The sequence below is a fragment of the Sceloporus undulatus genome, chromosome 2 (assembly GCF_019175285.1).
Source record: "Sceloporus undulatus isolate JIND9_A2432 ecotype Alabama chromosome 2, SceUnd_v1.1, whole genome shotgun sequence".
NCBI lineage: Eukaryota > Metazoa > Chordata > Lepidosauria > Squamata > Phrynosomatidae > Sceloporus > Sceloporus undulatus.
In genome coordinates, this window is record NC_056523.1 from 292698522 (window position 1) to 292713476 (window position 14955).

At 41.2% G+C, this 14955-nt stretch overlaps 1 protein-coding gene across 2 annotated transcripts in view; it reads left to right on the forward strand.

Moving 5' to 3' along the window:
* The window catches only part of TENT2 (terminal nucleotidyltransferase 2), a 59030-nt gene that overhangs the window by 41051 nt on the left and 3024 nt on the right, over positions 1–14955 (forward strand). For both annotated transcript variants that reach the window (XM_042452019.1, XM_042452018.1), the window contains exons 12-14: positions 7492–7628; positions 11499–11590; positions 12448–12527. In XM_042452019.1, the coding sequence (XP_042307953.1) occupies positions 7492–7628; positions 11499–11590; positions 12448–12527 (309 nt within the window). The remainder of the gene's footprint in view (positions 1–7491; positions 7629–11498; positions 11591–12447; positions 12528–14955) is intronic.

Sequence of the window (14955 nt, forward strand, 5' to 3'; positions counted from 1 at the left end):
CTATAAAGCCTGCCTGAAATTAAAAGGGCTAAGCTGTAAACCCCAGCTTGAAGTTAAATAAATAAATAAAACAAAGTGCCCTGTGAGTATCAGGGCTACACTACAGGCCATATGCAGCTATCTACCCATGATTAGCAATGGTCTTCAGTCACTGCTAACTTAAGAGCAGTTTCCTCAGTGCTTGGAATAAGCCACTGCCCAGGCAGCCTCCCTTGATGGGGCCCCACATCAACAGGGCTGTGGGCTCAGATTTACAAGAGATACTGGTTAACCTTTCTGGTGTTCATTTTATTAATGTTAGCACATGAGGTTTGAGTTGTGCTGTTTCTGCTCACCCCCCTCTCCTTTTTCCAGGCCAGAGAAGATGCCTGGAAACTAATTCTTCAAGGGAGGGGCTAGCCATAAAAGCCACATGATGACTTTTCTTGCCTCCTCATGGGCCTCCATCACTGTCTCCATTAGGCCCAGAGCCTTTTTTGCCTTAGGTGGAACAGCCAAAGACATAGGATGAGCACATGGTTCTATCTCCTTTGTGCAAACTGTTATCAGCCATAGCACTTCTCATTAAGAGCATAAGCTTTAGCAATACAGATTCATTTAAATGCTAATAAACAGGGTGACTCAAGCAAGGAGAAGGTCTCTGGTCACTCAGCAGACCTCTAGTGCTTACATGCATTGAGGATCTTTGGTAAATACATCTCATATGAGGTAATAGATATATTGGATTAAGGTGACCAACCAAACTCCATTTTAGTGGCAAAAGGATTATGTTCCTGTTATAAAACACAGTGAACCTCAGTCAGCTAGCCTCAAAAGATGTGGCTCCCCTTGCCTTCCCTTCTTTCTTGGAGAGATGTCTGTTAAAGGGAAGAAACTAAAAAAATACAGTTTCTTCCATGAGATGATTCTCACTAATACAGGGGGTTAAGAAAAATTCTTATCAAAAACAAACAGACAGACTCCTCTCCATGGGGGGAGAAACTCCCCTTCCTCCATGAGTGTTTTAAAACAATATAATCAGGTTTCTCTACTAAGGGTTTGCTTCAAATCCCATTCAGACATCCTACAGAGCCCTGAGGGGTCTGCCACAAAAATCACAATTACCTCTTACCTTGTCTAGATTGTTAAATTTTAAATAAGAATGCCTGCTGATGGGCTTGCCATTCAACTGCTGCCTGGCTTGGAAAGCCTATTGTAACAGGATCTATCATACATATGATGAATTGGGCTCAAGGCCATGAAGGTTCATGCTGCTAATCTCTTTTCTTTAGTGGTCTCTGGGTGCTACAAGATTCCTTTGCATATTGTTGGGCATGCTTTGATTGTGATTTCCTGCATGACAGGGGGTTGGACTTGATGGCCCTTGTGGTCTCATCCAACTCCATGATTCTATGATTTTATGGTTATAAGTTTAGCTGCTGTGTGGGTGAGTGTCTTATCCCTGATTGGGTTTTCATGGCATGGTCTGGTCCAAACAACACCATTGTTACTACCTTTTGGGGCTGGAAAAACGGACTTCCTAGTGCCTATGCCTTGTTTTCTGCTAGCAAAAATGCTCAGATTTAATATACCATACAGCTCCATATAGAGACTTACACCAGCCACCTATATGCCCACAGCTTATATATATATATATATATATTTATATATTCCAAAAAAACCAAACAAAACAAGAATTTTTACTATTTTATATAGGAGACTCCATTTTACTATGCGATTATATTTTATGTGCCTTGAGCTTCCATGGATTTGGTATCCATGCAAAGTCCTAAATCCAACTCCATATCGAGAGCCCACTATACTATTTTAAATTTAGGTTTGTGTTCCTTTGACAGATCCCTTTTGTGGAGAAAATTCTCTCCTCGAAATTAGATACCAGAGGGCTATCCTTGCCAAGCCCCCTGTTCCCATTTCATGACTCCTTAATCAGCAGTTCATTTAGCCGCGAGACCCCTCAGCCTTCATACAGGTTGATGATAGTCTGCTACATGGAATTGGGGTGATTTTTGAAGTCTCTAAACAAGTTCATCCTCAAAAGAAATCAGACTTAATTCTGACCACATGCCCTGTTAACACAGAGTGCCTCCACGCTTCTGCATGGACTCACCAATGTCTGCGAGATAAAGGTTAATCCAGTGTCTTCTTTGCCTAACCATGGGATTAGTCTTATTTTACACAGGTTCACAGATGTTCCAGTAAAAAACTACACATTGTTTTAAAATTTTAATTCGAGGCCAGACATTAACATTCCTCTTTCAGAGTGGTAAGTCTTAATTACTACAAATGAAATCATCTTAATATCACCTTCATTGCTATAACCAGTTGACAAGGTGATCAGTGATCGGGTGGAAGCTGCCATAGGTCCAGATTAGATCAGGTTCTATTTTGATTGATCACATAATCCACTGCTTAGGCAAGTTCTCACCAACTGCTTCAGGTTTTCAGTGGCTGACCTGCTATAGTCCATCCAAGATGACATTAAGAAGAGACTTGACCCAACATGGTTATAAGGTAGGTGTCTGCCATCATGTCGTTTCTGCTCCATATGAGAGCAGCTAGAATGGCAGCCATCCTCACATTAAGAGGCTGTTGAGGGGAGTTTCCAACAGGGCCTACCCACCAGACATCGTTTTCCATCTTGGGATGTGAACGCGGTCTTAAAGGCTCTGACGGTTGGGCCAATCAAGTCCCTTTGGGAGGCCTTCCTCAAACACCTCTCCCTCAAGGTCATCTTCCTCACGGCCATTCCCTCCTCCAGACGGGTGTCAGAGCTGGGGCCCTGTCGGTACGTAAAGACTTGTGTATTTTTAGGCCTGTCTCAATGTGCCTTCGTCCAGACCCTACCTTCGTGCCTAGGGTCAACTCAGCCTTTCAGGTGTCACAGGACATTCTCCTGCCTTCATTCTGCCCTGATCCTAAGAAGGACTTGGAAAAGACCTGGCACGCATTGGATGTGTGCAGAGCCCTCAAAATCTACATCAAGAGGAATTCAACCTTAAGGTCATCTGTGATGTTCTTTTCCTTTCGCCTGGGCTCTTTGGGGTGCAGGATACCAGTCTCGACTCTGAGTAGGTGAATCAGGTCTTGTATTCAAAAGAGCTACTGAACTCTTGATCTCACTCCACCCGAGGAGTTGATGGTGTACTCAACCAGGAGTGCATCTACCTCTGCGGCCTTGACCACTAGCGCCTCCCTGTCAGATATTTGCAGGGTGGCCTCATGGAAGTCGCCTTCGACCTTCATAAGACATTACAAACTGGACGTGTCTCAGTCCGCTGAGGCGTCATTTGAAAGGAGGTTCCTCCAACAGATTGTGTCGGGGGCCACAGTCTCCTAGCAGCACCTCCCTCCCAGTTCGAGAGGGCTTTTGTAAATCCCAGATTACAGGAGGACAGGACCCTCTCTGCTGGGAAAAGGAACGTTGGGTACTTACTGTGACACGTTCATTTCCTGCAGAGAAGGGTCCTGGCATCCTGCCCACCCGGGTGCTGCCTGCGGCCTCCGACCCTGCCTGCCTGTTGGTGGACCTGCCTTGTTCTTCTTGTTGTTGCTGGATTGGTTTTTCTGAGTTCTTGTTTGTTCTTGGACTAGTTTTTTCTAAGGTGTTCTAGTTAACCCTTAGCTGATGTTACTGAAGTTCAATTCCTTGATTACCTTACTAGTCGCTTGGCTTGTTATTGACTGAGGCTCAGGGGGGGCTAGCTCCTCCCTATATAGGGGCCGGTCTTTTGTTTATCGTCCCTGCCTACAGGAGCAAATAGGAGGAGCTAAACCCAGATTACAGGATGCCAGGACCCTTCTCTGCAGGAAATGAACGTGTCACGGTAAGTACCCAACGTTCCTGTTCATTGCCCTCAGGCTTACAATCTAAAAATATATAACAAAAAGGAGAGGGGAATGCAGGGGGGAAGGGGATGAAGTCCAGCAGATACTGCTGGTTCTCCTCAGCCTCCAAGGCCAGGGGGGTAGCAGTTGACATGGTGGGAGGGCCTTTCAGCTTCTTCTTGGGCTAGGTATGGTGGAGCTCTTCTTCTCTGCCCTCAAGGCCAGGATGGTAGCAGTTAAGATATTTCAGAGGAAGGAACTGGCAAAACCCCTTCTGAGTATTCTGTGCTTTAAAAAACCCAATGAAATTAATGGGGTCTACTTGAAAGGATGCACATGCACACGTGTGTATGCACACACAGTGAACCCTCACAAGAAAGTACTGTATATGTCACATTGGCACGGTATACACGTCGCTAAAGTGCTGTGCTCACGCTATGCTAGGGTTACGGGACCTAACTCTACCATGTACTGGTGGTGCAATAATGGCGGTGCCCTGTGTACACGGGTGCCACCATTATGACGTAACAGATGCATAGCATCCGCACATCACGCCTCGCCAGGTACATCATGAGTGCACCATTGGCACACTCAAGACGTAACTGGCGCGGGGAAAAAAGAACCTGCTTTTTGCAGGTTCTTTTTCCTTCGCAGGGAAGCCACGTGGTTTGGCAGCTGCGGCTTCACTGCGGAGGAAAAACAAGCACTGGCAGGCAGCCGTTTTTCGGCGGTCTGTACTGCACCTTAGTAATATTGGATGGTATATGAATGCAGAATCTAACAAAACTAATAGGTTTTCTTTTCCAGTAGACCCCCAGAACTAATTGGATTTGAAAGTAAAAGTACAGGTGCCTTCTTATGTGGTTGCCTTTGTTCACAAATAGCCATCACTAAAACTGGGCTTGTCACTTCGTTTCCATACACAAAGCATTTTGAATTAAAATTGATATTGTTTTGTGATATGCTGCTTCTTCCCTATCCCGGATCCAATGCCAGTCATTTCCCTTGAGTGATTCTGTGTTTTGTTTTTTAGAATTCTTAAATCTGACATACCGTATATATTTGTCTATAAGTTGACCTTGTGTATAAATCGAGGGCATGTTTTGGGGCCAAATTATGGATTGGGACATGACCCGTTGATAGGTTGAGTGTAAAACTTGGAACCTTCTTCAGTGTGTGTATGTGAGTGGCAAGAAGGAAGCAGCAATCAATACAAGGCTTTAGTGTTTCAGCCTTCACTCTTGAGAAGCAAAGCGTTATGTTAAGCAGCAATCACTCAATCACCAAAGACTCTTATCTGCTTGGATCAGAACAGAAAGAAACTGCATGAGGAAATCTGAAAGAGCTACTATCACATTACCATACTGACCCATAAATAAATCAACCTGGGATTTTGGGTTTAGTTTTTGGGCATAAATTTTTAGACTTATAGATGAGTATATATGGTACTTTAAAATCACCCACATGGTTCGTTAAAATAGTGACATCTGTGCTTTCTCTTGTTTCAGTGTACACAAACTTTGTTTCGTGCACAACATTATTAAAAAAGTTATGCATAAAATTACTGTCAGGCTATGTGTATAAGGAATTTAATGTTTAGACTTGGGTCCAGTCTCCGGGATATCTCATTATGTATATGCAAATATTCCAAACTCTGAAAAAAATAAAAAAAACTATTTTGGTCCCAAGCATTTTAGATAAGGGAGATTCAACCTGTATAACAAAGGTCATATTGGATGTAACGTTAACTGTCTTTGCATTTAACCCTCATCTTTATTTGTAAAGAATGCAAACTAGTGCCAATTTTAGATACATCACTGCTAGTCGGTTGTTTTTCTTTAAAATATCAAATTTTGACAGGATTGCAGCAGAAGAGGAAATGATTGAACTCCCTTTCCCTAGCTGCTGCACTCCTGATAATTATCTGCTTCTTGAGCAGCTGCTGTTCGCATTTTTAAAAAAAAATATGCATATTGATTTTTCCTGCACCTTTCCAGTGTGTGTGTGAGATAGACATTTCAGAATGTGTTGCACAATTTTTGAGACACAGTGTTTTACCTAGTACAAAGCATGGATTGTCTGTTACAATATTCCAGCAGGAATTAATAGTTTATGATAATTTACCAGAATGATAATTCAATGTATTTTTCTTGCCCTGTAATGGAATGGCATAGGGTAAAGAGTGAACAGAATCATTCCATGCCAACTCAGAGTTGTTATACAACCTAACTGTGCTTTTGTGACTAACATTCAAGTTGAACACAGGAGATGAGCATTCAACTCTGAACATCCGTATTTTCTTGTGCTAGGCTTGAATTTGTTACTAAATGTTGTAGTTCTCAAATTGTATGGTAATGGATCTCACAATAGATGCGAGGACAAATAAAATAAAGATTTCCAAACGCTAGATAAATAAATAGTAACATGGTTTTAAGTCACTTTTCAGTTTGAGGTGCAGCAGTAATGGATTTTTTTGCACTTGATCCACTCTGGCATATAAAATGAGCTTTTATTAAAGAGTGGTAAAAGCCTGGATTTGATTCCCTTCCACTTTTTTTTTCTTATGGTTGAAATGTGGGATCTTTTCCAGGATTAGTGATAGCTACCATACAGTGGTGTCACTCAGGTTGGCATCACCAGGTGTGGTAACTCATGGTATCACCCCCTGCAGGGATCTCCTTCCATTGCACACCATACAGAATCTTAAGTAATGTTTTTTGTACTAATGTTACTCATGAATTGTAATTCCCATATGTCACTGAAAGTAATGGCAATAGTTGTGACATAAGCAACTAGAAAAATTATACCTTTAAATAACATTATCATATGCACAGCCTAAATGTATTTACTGTATGTGTGCATTGTTTCATGTGGTTAAAGTGAAAATTTTGTATGATACGAAGTTTTTAAAGAAAATATTTAAAATTTCAATTTTTAATTTTTTAAAAAATATATAATTCAACAATTTTTTTAAAAAAAACCTGGGAGTTCCTCTTTCTCTTCCCACTGAACTCTACTCCACTCACACCATCTCTTCAGCATTTTAAAGGGACACAGGCGAATGTCACAGACCTTTTCTGCTAAAAGGCAGGTATTTGGGGAGCAGTGGTATCCACCCCCATTTAGGGTGTCAAAGTGAGAATGATTGGCATGGGCCTGGGAAGCTGACACTTCAGTTACTAGGGTTTTATTTACTGTTTCTAGTTCTTGCACAAATGCCGTTTTTTTAACTGAAAATTCAAATATATAGAAGTCTGTAAACAAGTAAGCATTATATGTCAGTATCCAATAGTGTTGCTGTGCCTGCTGAAACATCTTTTGTTGGCCCCATGTACCCTAAAATCCATTTTTGAGAGTGGAAGAAACTCTAGAACAGACCTTCATGTCAGAGAAGCCTTTGGGGGTGGGGGGATCCGGAGCCTACCAAATTATTTAATGTATGATTAGCACTTATATATATATATTAAAAAGCATTGAGTTTTCAGGAACTATGATATGAATTTTTTTTTCATATTTGGAATTGCTATAGCTTTCAGGGCGGCTAACTTGGCCTTGAGTTGTATGCATCTTTATTCTTGATAACATTTTAACTTGATGTAGTACCATTACATATACACTAAATTAGATTCTTCTCTCTCTCTCTCCCTCCCTTTCTCTTTTTTACAGGAATCTTTTGATCCTACTATGCAGCTGCACCTTGTACATCAGGCTCCATGTACCATTCCTCCTTATTTTTCAAAAAATGAAGCAACACTTGGAGATCTGTTGCTGGGCTTCCTGAAATATTATGCTACAGAGTTTGAGTGAGTAATTAGCATTTCATTTTAGTGAATTCTTGCATGTCTGCTTCGCTTTGTTGGTTTATACTGGGTCCAGATTGGCTGCGGTTTTCAAATGAAGTGAGGATCTTTTATTTCCATTTAAGGGAAGGGAATACTTTTCTTTTTAATTAAAAAAAATCTCTATTCTAAAACAAACATGCATAGTGAGAAGCTAAGGTTGAGTAAAAGAGTGCTTTGATTTGGCTATATGAAACCACATTGACTGTGGTGGTATTGTGGTATTTAAATGAGCACCTTTTCACATTTGTAGTCCTGTGTCTTAACATCTATACAGACTTGTTTGATGCACCTCTTATTCAGAGATTAAATGGGATACAGTAAAGTCTAAGTCATTCTCTGCAGCATCATGGTTATAAAATCTCGTTCCTAGAAAGGTCTGGTTCTTTTTCACTATTTCCTACCTGCTGCCCAATACTAGTTGGTACTATATTTCTCTTGCTGTCTTGGCTCTCAAAGCAGTTCTGAGACATGTCCAAACAAAATCTTCAACACCTACTACTTCATGCAGTTATGTGTTTAGCAAATTTCAGTGTGTTTACCATGATTCATAGGTAAATTATTGTATTAATGAATTATCATATACAAATACACATCTTCATATCTTATCTACGTGCATGAATTCAAGAATTCTTTTGATTCTTTCTGCATACAACTTAATTTGTATGAATTTTATTTGTACTGACATGACTTTAATTGTGAACTGTTTAAAAAATACTACAGTGGTCCGTCCATATTTGCTGGGGTTAGAACTCCCATGAATGTGGAAAACAGCATATAAAAACACTATTCATTTTACTTAAGAGAACACCTCTGTAGGAATCTCCAGGTCCTCCAGTGCAACTCTATGACTAACATCTGCCAGAGGTTCATCATAGAATCATGCTGGAGGACCTACAAATGCCTACAGAATATTTTCTCTAGGAACTTGTAGGTTCTCCAGCACAACTCTATGGTCAACCTCCAGCAGAATTGTGCTGGAGGACTTAGAGATTCCTAGATAGAACATATTAATCAAAACCACAAATAATCAAATCCGCAAAAATCAAAACTGCGACTTTGGAGGGCCAACTGTAGTTGGATTAAATATGGGCTGGTAATATATTTTGGAGAGAGGTGGAAAAAGAATAGCTCATTGAGTCTTGCATTTACAAACTTTTTGAAATTTGGAATATTCAGCTTCCTCTGCACTTCTGAGGTCATTTAAAATCTTCATCATTTGCAGTAAATAGCAAACCAAGTGTTTTTCCAAGTGTCTTTCTTTGTATCCGTGAGGTTTACCAGGGAATTTTAAGATTAAGTGATTTTTTCTTGTTTCCCTGTTTATTAAAATTGTCACTTAAGAGCATAGATGACATTTAGTAAAATAATTATTTTCCCAGTATATAAGGATATAACATCCTGGAACTTGGGTTGCTTCTCCCCATTTGCTTCTAGTAGGCAGGACAAGATTAAAGAGGGACTATCCCATGGCCAAGTGGAGGAGCAACCCCCCTTTGTCTTCATTTTTTTCCTGCCTACCGCTCCTGAAGGATAAAAATCTTTCACAGAACACCGTTTCTATTAAACTACCAGCATGAGGGCTTCCATCTATCCCCATCTTTGCCACCAAATGTGAGGACCTCTTCTTGTCCTACTGCTGTGACCTTAAATGAATGCCCTTGTGATTTCTTTCTGAGCCTTTATTCATTTGATCCCACCACCACCACCCTTCAACCACTGTTGCCGTTACAGAGAGCATATTGTAGTGTCATTCAGACCAATAACACTATTTTCAGAGGTACAAATGTATAATACAAAAAATAATTTATTAAACAGAATTTCAAGAGAAAGACTACTTATTTAAAACATCTAAATTCTGACTAACTCTAATTCACATCTCACACACATTTTCCTAATATCCTAATTTCAACACCCACATCCCTCCCTTTTTCTGACATCTCTCTAGCCTTTTTAAAATCCCATCAATCATCTGTCATTCCCACAATTCACAATTCCATACTCTTACCCCCTCCCAACAGATTTTAAACATATTTTTATAATCTTATTACAAATATTACACATATAGTACACCCATAACCATACTTTGCTTTAATTTCTCTAATAAATACACAACCTCTTTTTCTTCCTTTTTTTGCAGATCATCACAATGTTAACTGTAGATTACTGAGTCACTTAAAACATTCTATATGTTAACTATTATTTTTGAGCTGTGTAACACAGTCAGGATGACCTTTTAAATCTAAGACTATCGTTAATCTGTATTTGAGTAGATAAACAAAAATAAGTGTGGATTTGCTATTTGGTCTTTCATGTGTAGATTGATCAACAGATCAGATTAGAATCAAAGAGTCCTAAGCCCAAGAATTACATTTGAGTACTAAAAATGGCCAGACCTTGCAGTCATTACACACATATACACTCATACACCCCAGTTAATGTTTCTTATTTCAGTGGTAAAATTTAAAATGGCAGGAAATCACTTCATTGCTGCTATTATTAAATAATTGGAAATCAGAAATCATTGCTCATATTATATATATCATTCAGAGATCTATCAACAGTTCTAGAGAAATCGTTTGCCCACCACTGCACCACTGCTTTAGGACATAGGTAAAGGATTGTGTGGATAACCCAGTGGGATCCTGTTTAGAAGTTGGATACTGTTTCCTTGATATATTGTGCAACAGAAAGAAATCACTTTGCTTTGCAGATAAGCAGTGAGGAGGGTGTGGGTATGTGTGTATGCATCCTTAATACCAGATAGAATTGGCCCTTTCTTAAGTGACTACCTCTCTGCTTAATTAGGAAAACCTAAATGATGCTTCTTCCTTTGGTTCCCTGAAGTAGACATGTAAATTGGTAGAAACACTTCGGATTGAAAGTAGTTTATTAATTGTTTGATTTTTTATATATTTTTTGTTTTTTGGTTATGCTGAAGATGCAACTGCGTGTGTGTGTGTGTGTGCGCGCGCGCGCGCATGCTGTTAGAAGCCAGATGGATTCTGCAAAAATGTTTAGTTCAATGTGCAGCAGAATGACATTACTGCCTGCTGTGATCTGCTTAATTCTGTTACATAACTTTTCCCCTTAGCTTATTTTTCTTACATTTATTGACAAGTTGGGATGTAAGCCAGATGATGCTGTAACATTTCTCTTTCCTCTGACCTACATTTTCTACTGGAACTTTGCAAATAAGAGTCATCCAGCCAAAAATGGGGGGTGTAAGGGCTCAAGACTAATTTTACCCCTCTACACATTTCCAACTAGTCTTGTGCAATCTCTCCACATGGCCTTACTCTACTAACTAACCCTGTTTTTCTTCGTTTTTCTCATCGATAAGATTCGTAACAAATACGGTAGCATTTCTAAGGAATATGGAGAAAAACTGACTTCTGTGTGTACTTCTGCTTCACTACTAAAGTTTGGGAGCTATATTTATTCGCTGCAGCAAAGCACTGTACTTATAGAATAAGTATGTCTGCATTACACAGTTTTAGTAGTTTGATACCATTTTAACTGTGATGGTTTCATTCTGCAGAATCCTGTGATGCATAGCTTGGTGAAGTACTTATAATTATCTGCTGGAAGTCCTATTGTTATAAGGGTAGTGATCTATTGCAGTAGGTTCCTGTACAGAGAAAGCTAATTATTTTGGCAAACTACAAATCTCAGGGTTCTGTAGGCAGGGGTCATAACATTTAAAGTGATATCCGTCTGCTGTGACTCAGTAGCATAGATACATTATATGACTATTTCCCCTAATTGTTTGTGAAAACTTAGATAAATAATACATTGTATCCAGAAGTTTCTGAAAATTGTTTTTCCCATTAGTTGGAATAATCAGATGATTTCAGTTCGTGAAGCCAAGGCCATTCCAAGACCTGATGGCATTGAATGGAGAAACAAGTTCATCTGTGTAGAAGGTAAATCTGCCACTTTGATAAAACTTTTCTAGCAACAGGAGATTATTCATAAATAGCCTGTTACAGTTAAGAGCATTTGTGTGTGGTGTTTTTGTTGCCAGATTAGGATGTTAAGGCTTAAAAATTTCTCTGTGTACTTCCAGGGAGAAAGGTGGCATACAAACAAAATAAATAAATAAACAAATTAACAAATTAAACATCAAGGCTCTGCAAAAAATAATGTGAAACAATGTTTTGACATCTTGTACACATGCTGTGGAGAATTTCAGTATCACACATTCAGTTCTCCTTTTACTTGCCAAAAGATTAATATACTGTATCAGGTTCTAATTTGTGTTGAACCACTTTTTGTTGTTTCACCTGACAGTTATGGTGATAGTTATGGCTGTCTGGTTTGCCATAGTGGATGGAAAGGTTTTTTCTTATACATGCAAACCATGGTTTGGCAACAGACCGAGATGATCAGATGACTTCATCACTCCTGCTCTGAAAAAAAAAAACCCTGCCAGAGCTGTGCTGTCTTTCATTATAACACTAATCTGTTTTACAGAGGGAATAAACATAGAGAATGTATTTGCTTCACCTTCTAGATCAGTACTTTCACTGAGTGTGTACTTCCTGAAGAATTCGGACTCTCAATTATTCATTTAGTTGCTACTTCAAGTTCATTCAATTACTTAATTTCTACTTAGAAAAATACTCAATAAAATCAAACTGTTCCTTCTGTATAATCCATTTTAATGTGCTGTATAAATGTGCATTCCTGTGCATAGAATTATGTGTTTGTAGAAGGCTACACAATAAGATCATTATACATGGTTTGTGGTTATTTATACTGTTCTTTCATAAATTTTCAGAACCTTTTGATCGAACGAACACTGCTAGGGCAGTTCATGAAAAACAGAAGTTTGACATGATAATTGACGAATTTCAAAAGGTAAAACCATCAACTAATCCCAGAAAGCTTTATAGTAAAATCATTGTTGTATAGAAGCAACTGTTCATCTGTTTTTTCCTATACAATTGTTTGTGTAGAAAACCCAAGATCTAGTACCTTTTAATGTTTGTCTTTTCCCCTTGTGGCTGAGGTCCAAAGAATTGTGCAAACCTGGGATTTGATGATTTTTTTCTCAAAATTGCATGGAAAGTGACATCACCAAACCAAGGAGGCTTTTGAGATTATTTTCCTTTAGAGTAGCTTGTGGTAACATTTGGCCCTCCAGATAATGTTTGGCTGCTACTTCCACCAGTTGTAGTCAGCATAGCCAGTGGTGGCAGTGACACTTCAGTTCAATAAAATCTGAAGGACACAGATTGTCCATCTGGCTTTACTAGTTAGCCTGCTTATTATTATATAATAATAATAAATATAATAATAATAAAATAATAATAATAATAATAATAATAATATGGATTTATTTATATACCACCCAATCACTGGGAATCCAAGCAGTTACAATATTTGGGACAGCGGTTCCCAACCTGTGCTCTGTGAATTCCTCAGAGCTCTGTGAGTCAAAAACAGGGGTAGGCAACCTTTTGAGCTGGGGGCTGGGTTGCTTCCCTCAGGCGACGGGGGGGGGCCGGGGGCGGAGCTTCCACCCTCGAGGGGCGGGGCCACGTGCTGGGGGCGGAGCTTCCACCTCCAGAAGCCAGGCTCCCCATCTTGCCGGCCCCTGACGGGGCCCCAGGCCCCGTCAGAGGCTAGCAAAAGCTGGTGGGGGCCGCCAGCGCGCTGGAGGCCTCCCCCTCTTTGCCGGCCCCTAACAGGGCCCCAGGCACGTCAGAGGCTGGCAAAAAAGCCGGTGGGGGCCGCCAGCACTGGAGGACTCCAGGGACGGCAGCGGGCCCTAAGAGACCCCCTGCCGCCGCGGAGGCCTCTAGGAGGATCCAAGGATGGCACGGGCCCCTAAGAGACCCCCTGCCGTCGCCGGAGTCCTCTTGGAGGACCCAGGGATGGCGAGGGCCCTAAGAGACCCCTGCCGTCGTCGAGGCCTTTTGGAGGACTCCAGGGATGGCAGTGGGCCTCCAGAGACCCTGCCGCCGCCGGAGGCCTCTTGGAGGACTCCAGGGACGGCAGCGGGCCCCTAAGAGACCCCCTGCCGTCGTCGGAGTCCTCTGGAGGACTCCAGGGATGGCAGTGGGCTCTCAGAGACCCCCGGCTGCCGCCGGAGGCCTCTTGGAGGACTCACAGGGATGGAGCGGGCCCCTAAGAGACCCCTGCCGTCGTCGGAGTCCTCTTGGAGGACTCCAGGGACGGCAGCGGACTCTCAGAGACCCCTGTGCCGCCGCCGGAGTCCTCTTGGAGGACTCCGGCGGCGGCAGCGGGTCCCTTAAAGGGCCGGTGCCGCCTCCGGAGCCCCGTTGGGGACTCCTGGGGCGGCACGGGTCTCTTAAAGGCCCGGTGCCGCCTCCGGAGCCCCGTGGGGGACTCCTGGGGCGGCAGCGGGTCTCTTAAAGGCCCGCTACCCATAGTGGTGAAGTCTCGCGTGACCTTTTCTGTGGTCGCGCGAGACTTCACCGCTATGGGCGCCGCCATTTTTTCTTCCAAAATGGCGGCGCCCATAGAGGCAAAAAGCTGCATTTGGTGGCGGCGGCGGCGGCTGCCGCGGGCCAGGCAAAAAGCCTCCGCGGGCCGGATGCAGCCCGCGGGCCACAGGTTGCCGACCCATGGTCAAAAAGGTTGGGAATCCCTTATTTAGGATGTTATTTTTATGATTTGGACTAGAATTTTGTTTAGATGAGTCATGTTACAGGCTAATAAGCCAAAAAATATGAAAAGAGATGAAGTGGTGTAAAGTCTACTTTGTGATAGTTGAAAGTTACTGCATCTGTGTTCTGTTTACATAATTTTATATGGTGTTTCAAAGTTAAGCCTTTAATTTATTTTTTTAAAAGTGTATGTTGGATAGCAGAGTCATTGCTCATCTGTCACTAAAATGACACTGATTTTCATATTGAGTGCATGGACAGTAGAGTTTTCCCACAAAGATTCTCTTCTTTATCATGTATCTTTTTGAAAAATATTGTCCTAATATGATGGTATAGCTGCTGTATATGCTAGCTATCATCTAGTGTGCGATTGGCCACTGGTAAAACATAGGAACATAACTTAAACTGAGTCAGATTTTTTTATCCCTCCAGTCCACTATTGTCTACTTTGACTGAAAGAGGCTCAATATAGGTCTTCTACCTAATCTTTTTAACTGATCCTGCAATTGTCTCCATGTATAGCATGTGATCTATCACTGAGCTGTGGTTCCTCCTTTTAGTAGTAGATACTTGTTTCACAATCAGTTATGACATCCTGTTATTGACTTGAAAATACTGATATGATATATTGTTCTAGCCATGTTAGGGCCTGA